The sequence below is a fragment of the Erinaceus europaeus genome, chromosome X (genome assembly GCF_950295315.1).
Source record: "Erinaceus europaeus chromosome X, mEriEur2.1, whole genome shotgun sequence".
Lineage (NCBI taxonomy): Eukaryota > Metazoa > Chordata > Mammalia > Eulipotyphla > Erinaceidae > Erinaceus > Erinaceus europaeus.
In genome coordinates, this window is record NC_080185.1 from 83,530,311 (window position 1) to 83,557,725 (window position 27,415).

The following is a 27,415-nucleotide window of genomic DNA, read 5'->3' on the forward strand; positions in this document are numbered from 1 at the left end:
AAACAATTTCTCCAATCTGTGAAAAAATAGTAACCAAATCCCAGTGAAGAAAGAGAAAAGAAAGAAAGGATAGCAAGAATAGACAGTTATTCAAATCTACTATGCACTGTATATTCTACGGGTAACAAGAGGGCAAAGGGAACTAGAGCAGAGATACACACATACTCTGAGTCAGATTTCTTCCCTAAAATAATTCACAAATTCAGAAAGGCAAAGAAGAAGGAAGAAGTGTATGACAAGATTTTAAAGAGAGAGAGAGATGAGAGAGAGAGAGAGAGAGAAAAGATAAGAAAAGAGCTGTAATTAAAGAGCAGTGAAAGGAAATTCCCAAATGAGTATTAGTGAATTCAAAAAATCACACTGTGGTGTGGGGGCTGGGGGCTGTGACTTGGGAAGCTGTAGGATTAAGGAAGAAGAGATGACAAGAATGAGAAAAAAAAGAAAGAGAGAGAGAGAAAAAAGAAAAAAGATAAGAAAAAGAACAGTCATTAAAAGGGCAGTGAAAGGAAAGTGGTTTTTTTGTATTTATTTTTAATTATTTAATTAGCTATGCGGGGTGAGGTGGGGTGGTTGACTACTTAAAAAGAAAAAAGGCCAGAAGTTTCAGAAGGGTATAGACTTAGAATTAATGATACTCCCTGGTGGGGCAGGAATTTGGTAAAGAAAAGGAGCTCCCCTCCCCTGCTAGGAGCTGGTCCCCAGGCACTGGTTATGGGGGGTGGGGGGGCCAGGAAGGAGGTATGCTTGAAAATTAAAAGGAAGAAAAAAATTTTTCCCCTTTTTTCCCTACTCTAATTCTTAACCCAAGTTAAGTTATAGTCACCACCTTGGTGTTACCGCTAGGACCTCTTATTGGCTGGCCTGCTAAAGGCTGAAAATACTACTGTTTCCAGGACATGTGGTCAGAGCTCAGCCACTAGCAGCTTCTCAGTCTGCCATCTTCCAGGAACCCCCCACCCCGAAGCTTTTTTAAAGGATTTCTCAAAAATGAAAACTAGTTCCAAGTCCTTTTGATCCAATGAGAGCTGTACTCAAGGATGTCCTAATATCCGCCCTCAGGGTCGCGGTGGTCCCCAGAGACTCCCAAGAGAAAGCCCCCGAGCTACAGTGCTCCCTCCCGGTCCTCTACAGGCCGCCCAGCAGTGCTCTGCAACTGGCGGAGGAGCCGCCTTCCCGGGCGAGGAGAGTGCCAGCGCACCCGACTTGCCCACCGCCTGGGAAGTCTGGAGCAGCCCGCCCGCTAGTCCGTGCCACCTCTACTCTAATTCTTGACCTAAATTAAGTTATAGTCACCTCCTTGGTGTCATCACTAGGACCCCTTATTGACTGGCCTACTAAAGGCAGAAAATCCTACCGTTTCCAGAAGATGTGATCAGAGCTCAAGCCATTAGCAGCTTCTCAGTCCACCATCTTCCGGAAACCCTCTCAGAGATATATCCTAAGGAGCCAAACACACCCATCCAAAAAGATCTGCATATACCTATGTTCATAGCAGCAAATTTCGTAATAGCCAAAACCTAGAAGCAACCCAGGTGTCCAACAAAAGATGAGTGGCTGAGCAAGTTGTTATGTATATATATACAATGGAATACTACTCAGATATTAAAAAAGAATACAGGTCCATGAAAGATGATGAATGACATAGTGGGGGTTGTATTGTTAAATGGGAATTTGGGAAATGTTATGCATGTACAAACTGTTGTATTTACTGTTGAATGTAAAACATTAATTCCCCAATAAAGAAATGAATTATTTAAAAAATGGTGATTTTTTAATAGCTGGTCCAAAAAAGGATGACAGAGGACCTATTGTGGTTTTATTGTTATATGGAAAACTGGGAAATATTATGCATGTACAAAGTATTGTATTTACTGTCAAATGTAAAACATTAATTCACCAATAAAGAAAATTTTAAAAATGAAATGAAATAAAAGAATTTTTTTTAAAAAAATGGTGATTTCACCATTTTCAGTTCATCTTTGATGGAGCTTGAAGAAATAATGTTAAGTGAAATAAGTCAGAAACAGAAGGATGAATATGGGATGATATCACTTTCAGGCAGAAGTTGAAAAACAAGATCAGAAAAGAAAACACAAGTAGAACTTGAACTGGAATTGGTGTATTGCACCAAAATAAAAGACTCTGGGGTAGAGGGGGGAGTACAGGTCCTGGAAAAGGATGACAGAAGACCTAGTGGGGGTTGTATTGTTCTGTGGAAAACTGAGAAATGTTATGCATGTACAAACTATTGTATTTACTGTCAACTATAAAACATTAATCCTCCAATAAAGAAATTTAAAAATTAAGAAATGGCAAAACAAGTGCTCACAGAGTTGTGGAGAGAAAGGAATACTTTTATATTGTTGGTGGGAATTTGAATTGGTTTAACCTCTGTGGAAGATGATCTGAAGATTTTTTAAAACATTAAATGTGGACTTACCTTACTGTCTAGCAACCCCTCTCCTAAGGATTTAAAAATTATACGAAATATAATTCTGGTGGAATAGCTCACTTGGTTAATGCACTGCAGAACCTTGATCCCCACCGTATTAAAGGAAGCTTCAGAGCTGTGATCTCTTTCACTCTCTCACTCTGTCTTTAATAATACATAAAGTACCTCACCAAGGATATTTATGTGCCCTTATGTTCATAGCATCACTATACGTAATAGCCCAAACATGGAAGCAGCCCACATGCCTAATAGTACAAGAATACCAAGTGCATATAGAATACTGCTCAGTATTATAAATGATTAAATTGTCATCTTTGCTCATTTAGATGTAATTTGAAGGGATCATAATAAGTAAGATAACCCAAATAGAAAACAATAAATACCATATGATATCACTCATATATAGAACATTAAAAAAAACAATGAAGAAAAGGCATACTATAGGAAGGAAATTTGAACTAGACACAGGGAAAGTGGGAAAAGAAGTTAAGTGGGTACTGAGGACCCAGTACACAGTTGGTGGTAGAATCAGTGCACAAACACATATCATGGAGTGATGAGAGATTGTACCCATGTGAAGATAGTCCTAATAAGTAATTATTTCTCTAATGAAACAATTAAAATAAATACATTTTAAAATACACTTAGTCTTATTTTTAATTTGTTCTTGCTTAACTAATGTTAAAACCTTAACTAAGTCTGGGAGAACTTCTGGCAATGATGTTGAATTTCAGGAGACCAAGTAACTTGATATTTTAGTTGTGAAAGTTTATTTTTATTACTACATTTGTCAAACTGTGGTGGCGCTATATGCGCTGACACAGTGGTGATGTCAGCTTTGGCGACAGATGGCTGACAGAGTGTGCAGTGATCTGCGCAGGCACATGGTGGACTGTATATGAATCCAGACTGCTGGTGTGCAAAGCATTGTGGGTAGGCTGAATAGACTTCAAAGGACAGCAGCCGGAACTCTGGGGTCTCTTTGGCTGCGGCTTCTTCTCCTGGTCAGATGTCTCTTAGTGGAGATGCCCCAGGCATCCATCTGCCATGTCTACTTCTCCTGGGAACTGAGCACATATGACTCTGCTAGCCGGTAAACTTTTAGACCCCTCTACAGCCATGAGCAACCTTTACCAGAGCTGATAATTGTTTATCTTATGGGACTAAACTTTAATAACCATATTCAGACTTTATAGACCTAGTGTAGGCTTAACCATTGATGATAATTGCTTATTTTGCCTTTTACCTGTTTCACCCTAATAAACCATGTATTGATTAAACCAGTTCCTAGTTCCCACTGTGAATTCTTCTATATGCGCCACAAGCAGCCCCAACCCCCATACCTCTTTTTAAGTTAATTTACAACATCAAACAATACTCTTCTCAGTTTTTACTCAAGCATGTATAAGTGTTTGTCTAAAACTTACAATGTAGATAAGTTTAATTTCTCTTTAAAAATATTGGGAGGTTAATGCATTACAGTATAGTTGTCGACACATGGGTGTAATTTCTCATCCTTCTGTATTAGGTGCCTGTAAAACACTCTTACTTCAACTTAGATCTTTGACCATCATCATAACACCAGGACCCAAATTTCCCCAGGGTTCCTCCCATCCCATCTTTCCTAGAGTCCTTCACTTCTGAGCCTCTGTTTTCTTACAGCTAAGGTGATGATACTGCATTTATTTTGGTGTGTGGTTAGAATAATTAAATGTGTCTTTAAATATATGTCAATTGCTTTAAGATTATTATTAGTAGTGGTGATACAATTTATGAAATATCTATATGTGCTTTTATTAACTGTAATACTGAAAATATTAATTTCATACAAGGAATTGGGAAGATATTTCATCCTCATGGAAGAAATAATTCACTAAAATAGTTTCATAATATTTAGGATGCAGTAAAAGCAGTACTATTAACTTTCCTATAAAGTTTATAGGAAAGACATTTACTTCAAAAAAGAACCAAATAATCTAACTTACTTCTAGAGGAACAGACGAAGCCTAAATTAGGAAAAGTAAGGAAAGGATAAGAGAGTCACAATAAATGATGAAGTGACAGGGAAAAAAGATATAGAAAATAAAAGAAACTGATTTTTTACTGAAAATCAAAATAAACAAACTTTTAATTATAAACACTGAAAAAGGGGCCAGTTGGTTGCACACTCAGTTGAGTGCACACATTACGTGAGGACTGTGATTCAAAATCCTAGTCCCCACCTCCTAGGGAAAGCTTCATGAGTGTTGAAGTCGTGCTGTAGGTGTCTCTTTCTTCCTTTCTTTCTTTCTTCCTTTCTTTTTCCTCCAGGGTTATTGCTGGGGCTCAGTGCCTGCACTACAAATCCATGGCTCCTGGAGGCCATTTTTTTTCCCATTTTTGTTGCCCTTGTTTTTATTTTTGTTATTGTTGCTATTGCTGCCATTGTTCTTGGATAGGACAGAGAGAAATCAAGAGAGGAGGGTAAGATAGAGAGGAGGAGAGAAAGAATAGACACCTGCAGACCTGTTTCACCACTTATGAAGAGACCCCCCCCATGCAGGTAGGAAGTCAGGGGCTTGAACCAGGGTCCCTGAGCCAGTCCTTGTGTTTTGCGCAATGTGTGCTTAACTTGTTGTGCTACCGCCTGGCCCCCGAGTGTCTCTCTTTTTCTCCACCTCCCAGTCTCTCCCGTTCATCTTAGTTTCTCTCTATCTTTAGCTAACAAATTGAAAAAAAACTTGATTTAAAATACAGAATAAAAGAAAATATATTCAGATAAAAGTAAACATGAAAGAGTGTAACAAAAATACCACAGAAACTCAAAATATCACAAGAAAGTACTGTGAATATCTTTAAAATTACAAAATAGGTAACCTAGAAAAAATGGACAGATCAGTACAAATTTAAAGGTAATCACAAAGAAATTGAAAATCAGAAGAACCTTGTCAGTAGGAAAGAATCCAAAATAGCAATTTAAAATATACCTCTCTCTAACTTCCCCCTACCCCCTCCAAAAAAAAAAAAAAAAAGGTTCAGATGATTTTACTGGTAAACTCAACACAATGTTTGAAGTTCTGTTGCAGAAATCCTCCCCAAACACAATACCAGAGCTGGTTTTTGGGGAAAGAGAAGAGTTTATTACACCAGTGTGTATAAGAGACTCTGGATCACTCTGGGAAGTTCTCCCTGCACCTTGGACAAGCCCACAGTTTATTCTCCTTACACTGTAGTCCCCCCCCCCCAAAAAAAGTGGGGTGGAGGGAACAGACCAGATGGGCTTACTTCATTATTTCAAAGTAAGCAGGAAACAGACAAAGGCAATCTTTCACAGTGACAACACATGCAACTAATCCTTGACCTTGGTGCAGGCAGAAATTGGGAGGCCTAATATGTATCAGTCCCAGGACAACTGGATTCTACCCTAGTCATTGTTATCTTCAAACACCCAAACACCCTTGCCTTGGGCCTACTAGCTTAGGAATGCGGAGGGAGGAGGTATAGTAGCTGCAGTCACTGATTGCTATGATGTCCAACTGGCACAGAGGAAATACAGACTTAGGCGATATGTCCCTAGATCACAGAGGATATACATATCTCTACCAGGCATATATAAATTTGTCACATTCTGATGCACAAAAATTATTCAGAAGAAAAGAAAATGAAGTCATTTATATTTACAGGTACATTGTGGTCTGAGAAGATGCTTGGGATGATTTCAATGCTCTTGAATTTGCTGATGCTGTCTTTGTGGCCTAACATATGGTCTATCATTGAGAATGATCCATGTGGACTTGAGTAAAATGTGTATTCCAGTTTCTTGGGTTGAATGACTCTGAAAATGTCCAATAGTTCTAGTTTATATATCTCTTCATTTAGCTCTCTCATGTCTTTATTGATTTTTCTGCCTGGATGATCTGTCAAGTTAAGAGAGTGGGGTGTTGAAGTCCCCTACTATTACTGTGTTGCTATTAATGTACTGCTGTAGCTCTTTCTGTAGATGTTTGGTGTATTTAGATGGCTTCTCATTGGGTGCATAGATGTTAATAATTGTTAAATCCTCTTGATTGACTGATACACTGAGCATTAAGTAGTCCCATCCCTATCTTTTTTAATTTTATTGATTTTAAAGTCTATCATTACAGATATGAGAGTAGCTGTTCCTGACCTTTTTTGTGAGCCATTGGCTGGTTTGATAATTTTCCATCCTTTCCCTTTGAGTCTGTGTTTGTCTTGTTGATTTTGGTGGCTTTCCTATAGACAGTGTATTGTTGGGTTGTGATTTCTGTTCCATCTTCCTACTCTGTGCCTTTTAATAGGTGAAGTCAGGCCGTTGACATTTATTGATATCAAAGATTGAAGATATTTTATCGCCATTCTTATAGATTTTTAGAGTGTCCTGATATATGGTATATTTATGGTGGTCTGACTGTTTAAAGGAGAACTTTCAGAACTTCTTTCAGGGCAGACTTGGTGATAGTTGATTCTCTCAAATATTGCTTGTCTGAGAAAGTTTGTATGCCTCCATCTAGTCTGAGTGACAGTCTAGCAGGATACAGTAGCCTTGGTTGAAAGCCTTCCTCATTGAGCACTCAATAGATATCTTGCTATTCTCTTCTGGCCTGTAGTGTTTGTGTGGAGAAGTCTGCTGCTAATCTTACGGGTTTTCCTCTGTAGGTGACTCTTTGTTTTTCTCTTGCAGCCTTCAGGATCCTTTCTTTATCCTTATTCCCTTCCATTCTAAATATGATTTGTCTTGGTGTTTTTAAGTATGGGTTAATTCTGTTTGGGACTCTCTGGGCTTCTAGAATCTTTATGTCTTTGATATTGTCTAGATTAGTGAAGTTCTCAGCTATTGTGTCCTGAAGAATGCTTTCTTCCCCTCCCTCTATTTCTTCCTCTGGTAAGCCAATAATGGGTATATTATTTCTTTTGAAGTCATCCCATAGGTCTCTGTTGTTGTTTTCAGTATTTCTAAATCTCTTTTTGAGAACTCATCTCTTTTTCAGTTGTCTCTAATTTGTCCTCAATCTTGCTAATTCTGTCTTCAGCCTCATTTATTCTAGTCTCTCTCTCTCTCTCTCTCTTTCCCTCTACTGTTTTCTGGAGTTCATCTATTTTGTTACCTTGTTCTGATACTATTTTAGCTTATTCAGCAAATTATGTTCTTAGATCAGCTATTACAGCTTTCAGCTCTCTAGTAACCTTGAGAAAATTAGTGTTTTCTTCCAGAGTCTCATTTGTTGTTTCTGCACTTCTGATGACAATTCTTTCAAACTCTTGACTCACTCCTGTAATTATTTCCTTAACTAGTGTTTGAATGTTGACGTAATTATTTTGTGCTTCAATCTTTGGGGGGCTTTTAGCTGGACTCTTGCCCTGGTTCATTTCTCCAATATTTCTTCTTGTTGGTTTAAACATTTTATATAGTTTGTAATGAGGTCCCTCTCTCACTACTTTTCAAATTACTGATAACCTTTGCCTGGGTTGACTTATGGCTATGTAAGGTATTTAAAGGGTTCACAGTTGTGGAAATTGACAGTTCTTTCAATATTATTTTAATCCTTGAATAGGAGCTAATTGGCTTAAAAGCCTCTATTTTTATTTTTCTTCCCTGTAGGCTATGGGATCCTGAGGGATTTTTTACCTAGAATTAGGCTTCTTTGCTTAATTACTGACTCCTGACCAAGAGATAAAGCAGGGTGGGACAGAGATAATCCAGTGGTTATGCAAAGAGACTCTCACAGCCTCACCACCAGGCCAAGATCTTCTGCTGAGTTTCCTGGTTAGTTTTCTGTCCCCTGGTGTCAGCACAGTGCCTCCCCCCTGCTGCTCCAGCCTCAGAGGGCAGTAGCAATGGAGACAGTTGCATTTGGTGAGTCTTAGGGGAGTCCTCTCCTCCCTTTAGCCATCTTTTTGTTGTTGAAACAGGCTGGAGGTGGAGTCTCAACTGATAAACTGCAGAACTATTACCAGCCACTTAATCTCTACCTAAGCTCCTCTCTGTCCGTGAGCCACAGGTGTTTGCATGTGTGATTTGGTGGGTTCCTCTAGTTGTTCTAGTCCTGTCTTGTTGCCATCCCAGGTGGTCTCCTTTGATATTCCTAGTTGACCCAGAAGAGGAGAGGAGAGAAACACAGCTGTTACTGCTCCGTAGCCTTGCCTTTGGAAGTCTAAAAGATTATTATTTTTTTCAGGTTTTAAAACTTTTTATTTGCATATTTAAAAATTGTGCATTCCAATAATTAAAATCATTGAACAAAAAAATGGCACTCTGATGTAACTACATTTAATACGCCTGCAGGCCACCTTAGACCAACTGGATTTTGACTCTAGATTTCACGTGGTCTCCCACCAAACTTCCTCCTCCACCAACATGCAAGTTCTTTCCCTTCCCTGCCAGCCAAGGGGTGGGAGAGGCAGGTTTGGCCATCGTTGTCAGTAGTTCTTGGATGTGAAAAGGGAAAGCACAGTCATTTTAACTTGATCCAACCTCTTTGCATCTTACAAAGTTAAACAGCTAAAAGAAGTAAAATAAGAAGGCAATGCTTGTGGAATGTACAGTGTGCATATTGGCGACGCCTGCCTCATTACGATTCACCAGCTTGCTTCTCCTGTTCAATCATTTCTTTTGAAGGCAGGGGGTTTTCCTCTTGCGTTTCTGTTTTCTTCAATTTCGACTTATCGAATTTCTCAATCTCAGCCATATCGGGTTTGTCAGACATGGTTGCGGAGGAGAGCCGAACGAGGCAAGAGCGGACCGGAGAAGTTGACCTGTGCCGGTTCAGCCGCCAAGTGTTAAAAGATTATTTTTAAAAATTTTCTCTCATCGTTCTTTGATTAAACAACATCTATCCACATCATCCTTCCGTTTCATGTTTTAAAGTTGCCTATGGTTTTTGTCTATGGGTGTATCATATTGTTGAGATCTAAATGTTCCTTGCTTCTTTTTCTGTGACATTCCTGTCAGTAACTCTTGCAAGGGAGGTCTGATAATGACAAAGTCTATTTTCAGTATTGTGTATCTCCTACAGTTTTTATTGCCATTACATATGTGAATGATATTCTTGCAGGATAATGTGTGCTTGACTGGCAGCTGTCTTCATGAGTATGTCATTCCACTCTCTTCTGGCATCCAAGATTCCTGTTTAAAAGTCTAACCTGAGTCTGATTGTATTGCCATTGTAATTTACTATTTTCTTTTCCCTTGAAGATTGATATTTTTTTCTTTCTCCTTGATATTTGATAATTTCCCAATGATGTATCTTGGTGTCAGTCTACTTGTGTTTAGTAACTTGGGAATTCTCCCTACTTACTGAATATTTATACCTGACTACATTTGGAAAACTTTCTGCTATTATTTCTTTAAATATGGTTTCTGCTTCTTTCTGCCTTTCCTTTCCATCTGAGACCCTATATCTCTGATGTTTACTAGAATTTTTAATCTGTTGAAGAGTGTGGTCCTTTCATTTACTGTTAAAAACATGGGCAACTACTTCTTTGCCATTTGATACTGGAATGCATTGAAAATGTCCACACCCTATAGCTCTATGTTCATGTGTTTTTATCTTAATATTGATTGAATATTTGAAGTCATGGATTTTTGTATTCTCTTCTTCATATTAATTTGAGAGCTTTGTCTTTCCTCAAGTTTCTTAAATATGTACTTCCTAAGTCCCTTCTCTGATAGCTCCTCTGGATCTCCATAATTATGTATCTGGGCAATGTATTGCTTTTCTGAAATTGGTCTTTTCCTAGTTTTACTAATCTGCTTTGGTCTGCTGTTTGGTCAGCAGGTGGTCCTGGGGTTCTACTTTGTATGTGAGTTGCAAGAGAGGAGACAAGTTTTATAAAGTGACATAGTATTATGGTCCCTGAGCTTCCTTGAGCAGCGGTAGGCTTAGTGTGGTGTCTGGGGGATTCCACACTTCTTTCAGATTTTCCTTTACTAGTTCCTGTAAACAGAAACTCTGTTGTGAGGTTGCAGTCAGTTTTCCTGCCTACAGTTCAATCTGACTCTTTTCACCATGATTTCTATGGCAGCAGGTACACCTTATCAGGAGCACCATAACATTTATTCAGTTTTATTTTTGCTATAAAGGAACAATATTCAACTTTCTAGTTTCATACATGACCCTCAGGGTTTAGCCAACTGCTTGTGACCTCTGTAGCTCTGAACACAATAAGGGGCTCCTTTTCCTAATCCATATGTTTCCTGAGATGTTTCACCTGCTTTGTTAATTTACGTATTTAGAGAGACTGCATATATAGCACTTCTTAGCATATCACCACATCTCCATGTGAGTCTTTTTCTACCTCTTCTATTTTTCCCATCATCCAGCTACAAACAACAACCTTTAGACATTTTTTTTATTTTTCCCCACAAGTATCATCAGTGCTCTGATGAAATTTATTGAAATATTTTTACTTGATATTTGCTTTCTGTGAGAGATCCAATTTACCAAGTCTATGTCATCATAGGTTTGCTGAAAAAGTCTCCAAAGTGAGTTTTTTTACAGGTAATCTTAATGGCAAAATGTTAAACTACAATGTTGTTGTAACAGGTGTACAATTTCACATCTTCCCTTGACAAGTGTAAGTACAACACAACCTCCACCTACTTGATCTTTTACTCTACCATTTGACACTGAGGTCACAACAGATCAGTAATTAAGGAAGTTCTACTATATATAGAACTGAACTTACATTGCTATTGTTACATTTGGTAATATCAAATAGGTTCTTTTAAATTTTTTTTATTTATTTCAAAAAGGATACATTAACAAAATAGGATAAGAGGGATACAACTCCACACAATTCCCACCACCAGATCTCCATATCCCATCACCTCCCCTGATAGCTTTCCTATTATTTATCCCTCTGGGAGTATGGACCCAAGGTCATTTTTGGATCAGAAGGTGCAAAGTCTGGCTTCTGTAATTGCTTCCCCGCTGAACATGGACATTGACTGGTTGATCCATGCTCCCAGCCTGGCTCTCTCTTTCCATAGCAGCATGGGACTTTGGGGAAGCAGAGCTCCAGGACACATTGGTGGTATTATCTGTCCAGGGAGGTCTGGATGGCATCATGCTAGCAACTGGAACCTGGTGGCTGAAAAGAGAGTTAACATACAAAGCCAAACAAATTATTGAACAATCATGGACCTAAAGGATGGATTAGTGCAGATGAAGTGCTGGAGGGTCCTCCATTTTGTAGATAGCTAGTAGGCATATTTTAGATATATTTCAAAGGGCCTGTAGCTATACTAGTTTTTTTTTTTTCTCTGAGCCTGAAATCTGATATTCAGGTGGTTACTAATTATTGTCTGTGGAGATGATGTCATGGCTGGGAAAAGGCTGCATGAGGGAAAGCTGAATGAGGGAAGAGAGTAGCTCCCTAATATGGCAAAGGGGTATAAATATTGTTGACTGTAAACCCCATCTATTTGATGTGATATGGGGTCCATATTCAGTTTAGGACCCTGTATGACCTCTACATCCCTCTAGATCTGAGCTCACATTCTGTGGTAATCAGTAGGAACGTTCCATGCTGCCCCAGTATCAACCCATCTTCCTCATTCTCTACCACTGTTGATCCAAGTTGAGGGCAAGGTCCTATGGGGGCCCACAGAGGGGTCTATTTTGTTGTTCCTGCTAGAGATGACAGGTAATAATGGAGAGAGCGATTTATTTGAGTTCTAGGCCCATCGAGTCTGTTTGGGAATCTCAGGACTCCCGGAATAAGGCCCCAGCTGATGGGGTGGCCAGATAGTGACTAAAGAGTCATTATTAAAGTATGCCAGTCTCTTGCTCTTATTCAGCTTTTGCAGTCCTTGCTTTGATAAGGTTAGTGGAAATGTGAGGTTCCTGCTGTCTTAGGGTTCAAGAAGACAATGGATAGTTATTGTTATAATCACATTATTTGGTAATTGGGTTAACTTTGAAAAATCTATTTGTTATAATTTGCTGTATAATGCCCAGCATCACCATATTTTATGTCCTTTGCCATTATTTGTATATAGCTATGCCACCGGTTGCTTCTGTTCTTTCTGGTCTAGGCTTTTGAGAGAGTCAACATTATCAAAGACTCAGGGTTGCATTGGATCGACCTTCTCGTGGTGCATCCCGTGAGTACCCATTCATTGGGGAAACTGATGATCCTTCCTAGCCGACTGAATCCACATGGATCCCAGTCACTTTCAAAGCCAGCAACAAGCAGCTCCTGACAGCTTTCAACCTGACGCTGTTGACTGGCTACGGAAGAAGGGCAAATGCTAGAAGAAGATCAAAGACTCAGTCTGTGCTTTAAAAAGTTTGAGACATACAATCATTTTCCCCTCTCATATTAATTAAATAGTTATTTATATGACTAAAATTTAATAGGAGTGTACATAAACACTATTCCAACACCAAAAGACTGTGTATCATCCAACTCACCCACCCTACCCCCATCCCCCACCACTCCAGGAAGCCAAATATCCACCCTCACCCTCACCCCAGGGCTTTTGCTTTGGTACCCTACTACAAATGTAGTCAAATCCTGCTTTTGATGATCTGTTGATGAGTGGGATCATCCCATACTTGTATTTATCTTTCTAACTTAGCTCACTTAACATAATTCCTTCTAGCTCTGTCCAAGATGGGTCAGAGAAGGTGGGTTCATTGTTCATAATAGCTGCACAGTAAGCAAATAGGTTCTAAGTGTTCCTATTATGGAGAGAGAGAGAGAGAATGAATTAGATCTTACACACACAGACACACACACACATATTCAGCTGTAAGAAATAATAAATAATAAAATGAGAAATTATTTTCTTTTGCTACAACTTGGATGAAACTTGAAGGAATCATGTTAAGAAAAATAATCCTGAAGGAGAAGAATAACACCAGATAATCTCACTCATATGTGTGACTTAAATAATGGGATAGTGGTTCAGGTGGTGGAACAATGGATAAAGCACTGGACTCTGAAGCATGAGGTCCTGAGTTCAATCCCTGGCTGCATATCTACCACAGTGATCTCTCTCTCTCTCTAATTATCTTTATTTAAGTATTTATTGGATAGAGACTTACAGAAATCAAGAGGGAAGGAGGCGATAGAGAGGGAGAGAGACAGAGACACCTACAGCATTGTTCTACCTCTCATGAAGTTTTCCCCCTGAATGTAGGGACTGAGGGCTCAAACCCAGATCCTTGTGCATTGTAACATGTGCACTCAACCAGGTGTTCCAACACCTGGCCCGTCCTCTCTCTCTCTCTGTTGTTCTCCTATCTTCTTCATGAATAGATAAATAAAATCTTAAAATAAAAAAGAAAGGAATACTATAGGGTGAAATTTAATTAGATGTGTTTCAATTGCAGAAAATCCAAAGATCTGAATGTGGATCATGCAATGGTACTGGAAAAAAATGAGATGTTGTAAATAGGCTTTGCCTTTACACTGTTTTCTTCTTTGTTTCCTTCAGGTATCTTCAATTTCCTAGGATTGCCAGTAATTCAGTGTCCATTAGGTCTGAATACCAAAGGACTTCCTTTAGGAATCCAGATTGTGGCTGGACCCTTTAATGATCACCTGACCCTTGCTGTGGCCCAGAATTTGGAGAAAAGTTTTGGGGGCTGGGTCTGTCCAGGAAAGTTCTAATGATATTTTCTGAGAGAGAGAGAGAGAGAGAGTGTTTATGTTATTCTATAAGTGGGTGATACCAGACACCAGTGTTTAAGTAGATAAGAACCATAAAAGTTGTGTGAGAGTACAAGTTCTGGAAAAGGATAACAGAGGACCTTGTGGGGGTTGTATTGCTATATAGAAAACTGAGAAATGTCATGCATGTACAAGGAATGCATTTACTGGTGACTGTAAAATACTAATCCCCCAATAAAGGAAAAAAAAAAATTTTTAAAAAGAAGAAAGGTGGTGATCATTCAGTTCTTTATTCTTAATTCATGCACTAACTGTTGACCTTAATAAATTAGTAGTATTTGATGGGGTAGGTGAACACTGAAATGTATAGCTTTAATAATGTCCCCTAAGTTTTTCTTTAATTTTTCAATTGCTGTCTTAAAATTGGTTTAGAAAATCATAAGATTGCAGGGACAATTCCATAATACACTCACCACCCTCTGTGACCCCCCACTTCAATTATAACTGACATAGTTCTCACAAATTCTTACAAAATGGCTACTTATTTGATTTGATTTGATATTTTCTCCTTAAGAACAATGGAAACATCAAAGAAAATAATATTCTATTATAATTAAGATTACTAAGCAACTTCATAGACACCATAGATACAATGGTGTTTAAAATGAGAATTTCTCACCAATGGACTGCAAGCTACGACTGAAAGGATCTTGGAGGGTACACAGACTCCTGTGCTAAATATATGGGCCCTGGGTCAGATCGATGAGGTAAATAGTTAACTATATTTATATATTTTCATCAAGTTTTGGAGCTACTCTCTGCCCTAATCCAACATTCCAGCCTGTCCTCAACTCTGACACCATTTTCCCAGACAATATTTTTAGTCCACTTCCATGTTATCTATCATGCTCAAGCAAAAAATACTAAAGTCATAAGCCCCTTGTAACATACCTAAAATAGACTTCCTAGCTTCTTTCCAGGAAAAGATCCTTATTCTCATCTGTTCTATTCCTAAGTTTTGGTTCTGGTGCATTAAATACCTTGCCATGCTTTATATTTATTTTTAAATATTTATTTATAAAATTGAAACATTGACAAGACTATAGGATAAGAGGTGTGCATTTATACACAATGCCCACCCCCCAAAGCTCCATATCCGATCTCCTCCCTTGATAGCTTTCCTATTTGTTATCCATCTGGCAATATGGACCCAGGATCATTGTGGGGTGCAGAAGGTGGAAGGTCTGGCTTCTGCACTTGCTTCTCCACTAAACATGGGTGTTGGCAGGTCAATCCATACTCTCTGCCCATAGTTGGGCAAGGATCTGGGGAAGAAGGGCTTCAAGACATTATGTGGGGCCATCTGCCCAGGGAAGTCAGGATGGCATCATGATAGTATCTGGAACATGGTGGCTGAAAAGGAGTTAAAAAAAAAAAAAGAAATAGTTGGCTAATCGTGAACCTAAAGGCAAGATTTGAAGCTGAAGGTTTGGGGTCTCCCTTTTTGGAAAAAGTTAGTAGGTCTATTTTAGCTATATTTCAGAGGGTCCATAACTTTACTAGTTTTTGCCTGTGCCTGACATAGAATATGAGGGTGGAACCAGGTTATTGTCTGGGGAGATGGTGTCACAGTTGGCAAAAGGACTAGAGAGCTGGATCAGGGCAAAGAGTAGCTCCTAAATATGGGGAAAGTATATAAATATTGTTTACTTGTAAATCCCACTGATTTCACCTGGGGCTCATATTCAGCAAAGGAGCCTATGTAACCTCTGCATCCCTGTAGGTTTGAGCTCACATTCTGTGGTCATGGTTATGAAGATTCCAGGCTACACTAGTTTCAGTACCCATCTTCCTTGAGTAGTAGGTAGAATATGTTGTCCAACCTCCCTTTGGAGAATGGAACAACCCCTACCATTGCTGATACATATTGAGGGAAATGACCTAAAGGAGCTCACAAAGAGATCCATTATGATGTTCCTGATGGAGATGACCAATGACAGGTGAGAGGAATCTGTTAGAGGTCTAGGACCATCATATCTGTGTGGGAAAATCAAGACTCCCTGACTAGGGCCCTAAGTGATAGAGTGGTCAGGTAGTGACTAACTAGTCATCATTAAAGTATGCCAATCTCTTACTTATTCAGCTTTTGTATTTCTTACTTTGTCTGACAAGGTTAGCTTTGGAGTGAGTATGGGACATATAATAGGAGGTATATGATGAGGTTATCTATGTATAAGTAGAAACTGTTTCATTAGGTACTTTAAGGTGTCTTTTTAGGTCTTTCCACTTGATTGCTTCATTTATTGACTCACTGCAAACTACTGTGCACTTTTGCTTTAAGGTATATATTTACCTTAACTTATGGATACATGTATATATATGCCCTATCTCATGGGCCATGGTCTATAGGTTTTGAGGTTTTGTTAAGAAGTGCACCAATCAAAATGGAATTAAGCAGTCCTATGAGCAAGGGAAGTTCTCACCAGAGTAACGAAGCTAAAGGTTGACATTCCACACCTGACATCTCTGGACTCAGTCTGAAGTGTAACATGCTGAGGTGGTGCTGTTGGGATCAGCAGATGTAGTACCAGTTGGTATAAGTTGCAAGAAGCATGCAGGAAAGTGTGCTTTCAGAGATTTCAGGCCAGGGAAAAATATGGGCTTTATAGAGAAAGGAGAAGTTTCCTGCTGTCTATGGGTTTAAGGAAACAATAGTTATTGCCATAACCAAATTATTTGCCAATTGCATTAACACTGAAAAAACCTTTGTTACCATTTGATGTACCATACAAGACATCACCATAATTTGTCCTTTTATACTATTTACATATAGCTGTATCTTATAAAGTAATACTATCTGTTGTTTCTGTTACTCAGACCTATGTTCTATACATCAAAAAGTCTGAGACATTCAATCCATTTTTCCCTCATATTAAATAGTGATTTATGAGGCTATAAGTTAACAAGAGTGTACATCAACACCATTCCCACCACCAAAGGTCTGTATCCCTCCCCTCACCCCTCACCCTCCACCCAGAATTTTTTAAATTTTTATTTATAAAAAGAAAACAATTACAAAGACCATAATTGAGAGGGGTAAAACTCAACACAATTACTACCACCAAAACTCCGTATCCCATACCCTCCCCTGATAGCTTTCCTATTCTTTATCCCTCTGGGAGTATGGACTCAGGGTCATTTTTACTTGGGTGCCCTACTGCAAACTCAGTCAGATTCTACTATGAGTTTTCATTTCATTCTTCTGTTTCAAATTCTGTTTATGAGTGAGGTTATCCCATATTCATCTTTGTCCTTGTGAATTATGTCACTTAACATAATTCCTTCTAGATCCATCTAAGATGGGTCAGAGAGGTGGGCTCATTATTAATAGCTGCATAATATTTCACTGTGTACATATACCACAGCTTTCTCAGCCACTCATCTGTTGTTGGGCATCTGGTTTGTTTCCAGGTTTTAGCTATTATGAATTGTGCTGGTATGGCACAGCTGTACACAAATCTTTTTGGTTGGGTGTTATGGAGTCCTTAGGATATATCCCTAGGAGAGAAATTACTGGGTCATATGGGAGGTCTATTTCTTTCTTTTTTATTTTTTTTTATAAAATGGAAATATTGACAAGACCGTAGGATAAGAGTGGTGCAATTCCACACAGTTCCCACCACAAGAACTCCATATCCAATACCCTCCCTTGATAGCTTTTTTATTCTTTATCTCTCTGGGAGTATGGACCTACAATCATTATAAGGTGCAGCAGGTGGGAGATTTGGCTGCTGTAATAGCTTCCCAACTGAACATGGGCAATGACAGGTCTATCCATAATACCAGCTTCTCTCTCTTTCCCTAGTGGAGTAGAGATCTGGGGAGGTGAGGCTCCAGGATATATTGGTGGTGTCTTTTGCCCAGAGTAGTCAGGTTGGTATCATGATAACATCTGCAACCTGGTGGCTGAAAAGGAGTTAAGATATAAAATTGAAGAAATTGCTGACTAATCATAAATTTAAAGGCAAGAATATTGCAGATGAAGATTTGAGGTCTCCCTTTTGGAAAAAGCTAGTAGGTCTTTTTTAGGTATATTCCAAGGGGCCTATGACCCTACTAGTAGTTTTTGCCTGAACTTGACATCTAATATACAGGTGACCTAAGGTGTCTTTCAATTTCTTTTTTTACCTCCTTAGTTTTATCTAACTAATCCTCTGTCTGGCTAATCCTCTTTTCTGATTCTGTTTATCTGCTTTCCCTTCACTAAGCTTCCTTCTTCAGTTCAGCTATTTTTTTAAACTTCTTCTGCTAGTTGTCCTTTTAGCTCAACTATTTCAGCTTTCAGTTTTCTAATTACCTTGAGGTAGCTATTATTTTCCTTGAGAGTCTTATCTGTTGTTTCCCTATTTCTGAAAGCTTTTACCTCAGTGGTTGTCCTCATTTATGTAATTACTAGAACAATTGTTGTTTGGATATCTTCCTTATTTATAGCTGTTTCTGGGTTAGTTGGAATTTTTTCTGGGCTTCTGTCCTGATTCATTGCTATAGTTGTTTTAGTTGCTCTCAATTTGACCCTATTTTTTTACTGTTGTGTTTTGTATTTTTTTACCTTAGCTACTTAAGTTTAGTTGTTGTGTTGAGTGAGGAAAAGCCCCAGTAGATGAAGGCCTCTTACAGCTGAGGTTGCCAACCTCAGCAAATACAACAATAACAACAAAAGCGATAATGATTCAGTTCAAACAAAGCCTGTTAGCTACAGAAACTCACCAAAGACAAATCAAACCACAGGGAAAAACAAAACAACAACTATTGTAGAAATATATATATATATATATGTGTATATATATGTATATATATATACACACATATATATATATATATATATATAGCAAGAACAGACAAATATCCACTATTAAACATAAATTTAAGATATTGTGAGAAGGGAGAGAAAATAAAGAGAGAGACATTTAAAGAAAGAAAAAAACTTCCCATGTGAGATTTCTTTTTTTATTTATTTATAAAAAGGAAACACTGACAAAACTATAGAATAAGAGGAGTACAACTTCCATGTGAGATTTCTTACACAGTACATATTACAAATAAGCACAAGTGAATACAGCAAATATAGGAGCAAAAGCTAAGATTCTTCAAATCAGAGAGAAAGAAAGAAAAAGAGAAAGGAAAGGAGAAAAAAAAACAGAACAAAACAAACAAGAAAGAAAAAATACAAACGAAAGAAAAACAAACAAATAAAAACACTACTGCCACAATAGAGAAGATAACCAATCACCAGTAAATTCAATGCACCACCAACAAAGGCTAGTTTTGGTCAAAGTAATAAGAAGGAGAAATAAGCTAACAGCAATACCAAAACAAACTATCAAAAAAAAAAAAAAAAAGAATGAAAACTGGGGGGGGAGGAAGGAAAAAAGGACCTAAATACCAGTCTGTAGTAAGTGCTGTCCAGCAGTTCCCCCTTTCCTAAACAATTAGAAAAGACAACAAAAACTTAAAAGCTAGAAGGTGGGGAAAAAGAAATCTAGAGTGTTAGACTCCCACAGCCCCAGAAGAGGCAGATAATCAGTCAAGGAATATGACCAATAAAGTGAGTTCCAACCCTCCTGAGGAGAGAAATAGAGGGGGGGGGGAAGAAAGAAAGAGAAACACCTCTTTCTGATGACTCTCCACTGAGCTAGGAATCTGGAGAATGAGGTACTCTCCACAGGAGGTCCCATTTGTCAGTAACTTCTTCCCTTACTGCTCTGGAGTGGGGGGGGGGAGGACAAAGGAGGACTTGGAACTCACAAAGCTCCTCAGCTCAGGATCTGGTATGTGCTTGTCCATTCTGTAGCCTGTTCCAGCTTTTATATGATCTACTGCTTTCCTCCTTGGCTTTTCTTTGATGTATGCTCTCTCAACTACTTGGCCTGCAAATCCCGTCCTTACTCTATATTCCCAACATTTAAGCTGATGCTTTGCAGAGAGACAGTCAGGAGTTGTAGTTAGGCAGCTATCTTCAATACATTGAATTTCTGTGGTGTCTATTCTGATATATTCTCTTTCATTTAGAGTCCAATTTATTTGGGTCTTCTCCCTTTTTTGTTCTGAGTCTGGCTGACAGCCAAATTGTAATACAAACTTTACATTGAAATTGATACCTCACAGTTAATTCAAGACAGAAAAAAATGGATTTTCATTACATCACTGTATTTATTAAAACTAAAATTACTAAGTGCCATGAACTCAGCAGTTTAACTATCATGAAATTTATTTTCTCAAAAAAGCTAGTATTGGAAGTAATACACACTTTTTTGTAAGAGTGTTGGCAGAGAAACTTCTTTCTGAGATACTATTGCATGAATTATCAATGTTTACTTTTTCCCTCAGATTTCATATAGCTCTTTGTCTAGATATGCATCTTCAAATCACTTGTTATAAAGGCACCATTAATAGTGGATTAAGAACAGTGCATTTGGGGCCAGGACATCACTCAAATGGTAGACTCCAATCTAGGGTACAGAATCCCCAGACACCATATGGGAGAATCATGACACAGGAAACGTTCATGACCAGCGAAGCAGTGCTATGCTGTTTTTCTTCCTTTGCCCTTTACCATCTATCTGAAAATAATAATAATAATAATAATTAAAAGAGTCCCCCAGCAACAGTGGAATTATGCAGGCATGAAAATGCATCAAGCCCTGGTGTGTCAGGTTGCGACGAGGAGGAGAGAGAGGAGATCCAGAGCGGAGAGGGAACACAAATCTTTATTCATGTGGACACCTCAGAGTTGGGTGAGAGCACAGCGGTTTGGGCCACGTGGAGCTAGCCACCTCTTGCTACGCGCAGCACCCTTCCCTGCATCCAGTCACCGAGGTGAAAAGCAGGCAAGAGAGAGAAACAGAAGCAGGAGGGGTTTATAGGGCAAAAACCAGAAGTGATGAGTCGGGACAGGATTTGGCTAGGAAACAAGGCACTCGGGGATAGGATTACAACTCTTGCAGGAATGGGAAGGGGGAGAAGTAAACAAGGCACTCCGGGAATATTGTATCAACTCTTGCAGGGAATTGACAATACCCTGAGGGGACAAATGGTGGATGTGACCGTTTATGCATATTTTCCCAACACTGGTGGGAGGAAAAAAAATGAATGAATAAGAAAAAAATAGTTTAAAGTACAACCCATGTGACCCTATTTAATTGCCATTTTAAGATCCTGCCTTTACTTATCAAAAAAAAAATCACAGGAAGGCCTGAGTGGCTGTGTACTTGGTTGAGAACAAACATTACAATGTGGAAGAATTTGGGTTCAAGACCCGAGTCAACACCTGCAGGAGGGAAACTTCATGAGTGGTGAAATAATACTGAAGGTCTCAGTCCCTCTTCTCTCTTCTGCCCTCCACTCCACAACTCTCTTATAGTCTCCTCTATCTACCCCTTAGCTCTCAATTTATCTCTCTCCAAAATAAATTAATAACATTGTTTAAATCACTGGAACAACCAAATATAAAAAAGGAATGTATTGGCCTATGTCCAACTTAAGTTGAGAAACATGTATAGACAGTATACGATATACAGTACATTTCAAAAAGTGTAAATAAAGTCTGCTTTTATGTATAGTTGGGTTTTCATGACATAACAATTTAAATATATGTAGGAGTTCTCCAGAAAAAAAAATGTGCATTTCATTATAGAATCACTCCATTGATACCGGTCATTTCTATCAGGAACAAAATAGACCCCTCTGTGGGCCCCCATAGGACTTTGCCTTCAACTTGGACCAAAAATAGTAGAGAATGTTACATCCTCCCAAGGGAGGATAGACAATATACTCTATGCTACACCTGAGGAAGATGGGTCGATACTGGGGCAGCATGGACTATTCCTTCTCATGATGACAGGATGTGAGCACAGATATAGAGGGATATAGAGGTCACACAGGCTCCTAAGCTAATTATGGGCCTCAGATCACATCAAATCGATGGGGTTTACAGTCAACAATATTTATACCTCCTTCCCAAATTAGGGAGCTACTATCTTCCTTGCTTCAGCTTTCTGGTCCTCTTCCCAGCCATGACATCATCTCTCCAGACAATAACTTGGATCCACTTGCATATCAGATTTCAGGCTCAGGCAAAACAAAACAAAACAAAACAAAACAAAACAAAACAAAACAAAACACTAGTATAGCTACAGGCCCATTGAAATATAACTAAAATATGCCCACTAGCTATTGACAAAATGGAGGAGCCCCCCAACACGTCATCTAAACTATTCCAGCCTTTAGGTCCATGATTGTTCAACAATTTGTTTGGCTTTGTATGTTAACTCTTTTTTAAGCCACCAGGTTCCCAGATGCGAGCCGGATGTGACCAAACTTCCCTGGATAGACAACCCCACCAATGTGTCCTGGAGCTCCACTTCCCCACAGCCCTTCCCCACTAGGGAAAGAGAGAGACAGGTTGGGAGTATGGATTGACCTGTCAATGCCCATGTTCAGTGGGGAAGCAATTACAGAAGCCAGACCTTCAACCTTCTGCATCCCACAATAATCTTGGGTCCATACTCCCAGAGGGGTAAAGAATAGGAAAGCTATTAGGGGAGGGGATGGGATACGGAGGTCTGGTGGTGGGAAATGTACCTCTCTTATCCTATGTTTTGTCAGTTTCAATATTATAAATAAAAAAAAAATTAAAAGAATCACTAATTAAAAATATTAAAAATAGTGTGTATTTTTAATAACTAGTAGGGTTGTATTGTTATGTGGAAAACTGAAAAATGTTATGCATATACAAACTATTATATTTACTGTCAAATGTAAAATATTAATCCTCCAATAAAGGAAAAATTTAAAAATATTGTTTATTTGTGAGATTATTTTTATTTCTTTATTGGGAGATTAATGCTTTACAGTTGACAGTAATATTATAGTCTGTACATGCATAAAATTTCCACATAAAAATACAATCTGCACTAGGTTCTCCTTTGCCATCATATTCCATTACATGGATCCTCCCCTACCCCACCCCAGAGTCTTTTATTTGTTAATTTCTTTATTGGAGGATTAATAGTATACAGTTGACAGTAAAAAAAAAAAAAACAATAGTTTGCACATGTATAACATTTCCACAAAACAATACAACCCCCACTAGATCCTTCTTTGTGATAATATTTCAGGACCTGAACCCCACCCCCCACCCCAGAATCTTTTACTTTGATGGAATACACCAACTCCAGTTCAAGTTCTTCTTAGAGTTTTCCCTTCTGGTCTTGTTTTTCAAATTCTATGAGTGAGATCATTTCATATTTATCCTCTCTTTCTGATTTATCTCACTTAAAATGATATCTTTAAGATCCATCCAAGATGAGGTAAAGAAGGTGAATTCACCATGACCCTGAGATTTTGCAGGCTCAGTAATAAGAGTCTCTTTTCATAACCATTATGCCATCTACCCCTGTCCACATTTCTCAGTTTTCCACATAACAATTCAACCCCCCTCTAGTTCCTCCTTTGCCATCATGCAGGACCAGAACCCTTGCCCCACCCCCACCCACCCCCACAGGGTCTTTTGCTTTGGAGAAATGCACCAGACCCAGTCCAAGTTCTCCTTTGTGTTTATTGTTCAACTCTATTTTTTTCTTGTAATTGGATTCATTTCATTGAAGAGGCCTTTAAAAGTCAGATGGAAAAGAGTTCTTCCAATATTTTCCCCTAAGTATTTAGTAGTTTCTGGTATAACATGCAAAGGGGTGGTGAAATCCCCTACTATTACTGTGTTGTTGTTTATATAATGCTGTAGTTTTTTCAATACATGTCTGATATATTTAGATGAGCTCTCATGTTACTAACCATTAAAACCTCTTGATAGACTGATTCTCTGAGCATTAAGTAATGTCTATCCCTATCTTTTTTTTTAAATGAGACATAAACAAAACCGTAGGATAGGAGGGGTACAACTCCACACTATTCCAATCACCAGATCTCTATATCTCATCCCCTCCCCTGATAGCTTTCCTATTCTTTATCCCTCTGGGAGTATGGACCCAAGGTCATTGTGGGTTGCAGAAGGTGGAAGGTCTGGCTTCTATAATTGTTTTCCCACTGAACATGGGCATTGATAGTTCGATACATACTCCCAGCCTGTCTCTCTCTTTCCCTAGAAAGGTGGGTCTCTGGGGGAGTGGAGCTCCAGGACACAGTGGTGGGGTCATCTGTCCAGGGAAGTCTGGTCAGCATCCCACCAGCATCTGGAACCTGATGGCTGAAAAGAGAGTTAACATACTGCCAGGATAGCCTGAGGGTGCTTCTTCTTGAGCAAGTGCTCTCTGGGTTGGAGAGAACCTGACTGGAGCCAACATAGGCTGCTGCATGGGAGAGGGATCAGGAACTCATGCCAGGCTAGGGTCGCATGAGAGGGACTCTGGGACTCTCGGAGCCAGAAGGCAATTCCAAGTGTGTTTAATCAGAAGAGCAGCTGTATTTATATTCGCCAAGTAGGGTGGAAACAGGATGTGACACAAAGAGGGTGGAGCAAAAAGAGAGTGGAAATTAGAGTGTGACTAGGAGAGGGGGTGAAGCAAAAAGACAATTCGAACCAGTGGAATTAAACCAGTGCCCTGCAGGCAGGGTGGTTCTTAGGTAACTGGTTATGTAAATAGATGGTTGAGTTAAGCAGGGGAAAACTGTTGTACTGCCCAATAACATATGAAGCCAAACAAATTGTTGAACAACTATGTACCTAAAAGCTGGAATAGAGTTGATGAAGTGTTGTGGGGGTTATTCACAGTAGACTATTGTGTACTTTTGCTTTCAGGTATATATTTTGCTCTAGTCTATGGATACGTGTGAACATATGCTCTATCTCATGGGACCTGGTCTGTATCTAGGTTTTGGGACTTTGTTAGGAAGTAAACCACCTGGAATGGAATTAGAAAATACTATGAAAGTAATGGTCTCCCAAGTACTGAAGTGGAAGGGTTTTCATTCCACACCTGAAGTCTCCAGACAGTCTGAAATGAAGCATGCTGAGGTGGCACTTGTTGCGTTGATTAGGTTGTGATTGGCAGATGCAATATTATTTGATATGAATATTGTTTGATATGAATTTAAAGAAGCATGCAGGAAAGTGGGCCCCACCCTAAGGTTCCAGGACTGGGGGAAATATAGGCTCTATAATGGAAATGTGAGGTTCCTGCTGTCTTAGGGTTCAAGAAGACAATGGATAGTTATTGTTATCATCACATTATTTGGTAATTGGGTTAACTTTGAAAAATCCATTTGTTAGGATTTGCTGTACAATACCCAACATCTTGTATATAGCTGTGCCACCAGTTGCTTCTGTTTTCCCTGTTCTAGGATTTTGAGTCACCATATCAAAGACTCAGCCTATATATTAAAAAGATTCAGTCTGTATTTTAAAAAGTTCGAGACATACAGTCAATTTTCCCCCTCATATTAATTAACTAGTGATTTATATGACTACAATTTAATAGGAGTGTACATTAACACAATTCCCACCACCAAACGACTGTGTCACCTCCTACCAACCCCCCACCCCCCCCAACGCCCCGGGAAGCTGAATGTTCACCCTTCCCCTCGCCACAGGGTTTTTACTTTGGTACCCTACTACAAATATAGTCAAATCCTGATGTTAGTTTCCTTTTCTGTTCTTCTTTCTCAACTTCTGTTGATGAGTGGGATAATCCCATACTCATCTTTATCTTTCTGACTTAGCTCACTTATAATAATTCCTTCTAGCTCCATCCAAGATGGGTCAGAGAAGGTGGGTTCATTGTTCTTAATAGCTGTGTAGTATTCCATTATTCATTGTTAATAGCTGTGTAGTATTCCATTCCACCACTTATTGAAGAAAGCCTCCTTCCTCCATTTAATACTTTGGGCCCCCTTATCAAAGATTTGATGTCCATAGGTGAGAGGGTTTATTTATGGTCTTTCAATTCTGTTCCACTGGTCTGTGTGACTATTTTTGTTCCAGTACCAGGCTGTTTTGATGATGATGGCCTTATAATATAGTTTGAGATCTGGGAGTGTGATGCCTCCATTTCTGTTTCTTTTCCTCAAGATTGTTTTGGCAATTCTAGGTGTTTTCTGGTTCCAGATAAATGACTGTAGTTTTTGTTCTATTCTCTTAAAGAAGCTTGGTGGAACTTTGATGGGTAGCATGCTAAATTTGTATATGTCTCAGGGGAGAATATTCATTTATGATGATATTTATTCTTCCAACCCATAGGATGTCTTTCCATTTCTTGGTATCAGTTTCTATTTCCTTGACTAGTGACCCATAGTTTTCAGTGTACAAGTCTTTCACTTCTTTAGTCAGCTTTAGGTGTTTTATTGATTTTGCTTCAACAGTGAATGGGAGTAACTTCTGGATGGCTCTTTCTTCAGATTTAGTGTTTGTATCCTTATCTTTTTAAATTTATTTGTTCTGTCCTTCTGGTTGCTTTAGGATTCCTTTGTTGTTCTTCTTCTAGGTCTTTAAGATGTGCAATCAGGCTGTTTATTTGTGTATTTTCTTGTTTCCTAATGTGTGCTTGTATAGCTATGAACTTCCCTCTTAGGACTGCTTTAGCTGTGTCCCAAATATTTTGATAGCTTGTGTCTTCATTTTCATTGAACTCTCGAAAATTTTGATTTCTTCCTTGATTTCCTCTTTGACCCAGAAGTTGTTAAGAAGTGTACTGTTGAGCTTCCACATTTTGGGACTGTTACTAATCTTTTGTTGATTGTTAAGTGTTAGTTTAATTCCACTGTGGTCTGAGAAGATGCTTGGGATGTTTTCAGTGCTCTTGAATAGGCTGATGCTGTCTTTGTGGCCTAACATATGGTCTATCCTTGAGAATGATCCATGTGGATTTGAGTAAAATGTGTATTCCAGTTTCTTGGGATGAATGACTCTGAAAATGTCCAATAGTTCTAGTTTATCTATCTCTTCATTTAGCTCCCTTATGTCTTTACTGATTTTCTTCCTGGATGATCTGTCAAGTTGAGATAGTGGGGTGTTGAAGTCCCCTACTATGATTGTGTTACTGTTAATATATTGCTGTAGCTCTTTCAGTAGAAGTTTGATGTATTTAGATGGCTTCTCATTGGGTGCATAGATATTAATAATTGTTAAGTCCTCTTGATTGACTGATCCTCTGAGCATTAAGTAGTGTCCATTCCTATCTTTTTAAATCTTATCTATTTTAAAGTCTATCATGTCAGATATGAGAATAGCTGTTCCTGCCCTTTTTTGTGGGCCATTGGCTTGTATGATAGTTTTCCATCCTTTCACTTTAAGTCTGTGTTTGTCTTGTTGAGTTAGGTGAGTTTCCTGTAGAC

The 27,415-nt window shown here is 38.8% G+C and overlaps 2 protein-coding genes across 2 annotated transcripts in view; one reads left to right on the top strand and one right to left on the bottom strand.

Moving 5' to 3' along the window:
* The window catches only part of FAAH2 (fatty acid amide hydrolase 2), a 186,114-nt gene extending 172,043 nt beyond the window's left edge, over positions 1 to 14,071 (top strand). Inside the window, 1 exon segment of the mRNA XM_060182667.1 lies at positions 13,896 to 14,071. Within this exon segment, the coding sequence (XP_060038650.1) occupies positions 13,896 to 14,071 (176 nt within the window).
* Positions 8,613 to 9,230, bottom strand: LOC103126947 (thymosin beta-4-like). The gene has a single exon (XM_060182786.1). The coding sequence runs from the start codon at positions 9,154 to 9,156 to the stop codon at positions 9,022 to 9,024; it is 135 nt and encodes a 44-aa protein (XP_060038769.1). The 5' UTR covers positions 9,157 to 9,230; the 3' UTR covers positions 8,613 to 9,021.
* Positions 14,072 to 27,415: the final 13,344 nt, after the last annotated feature.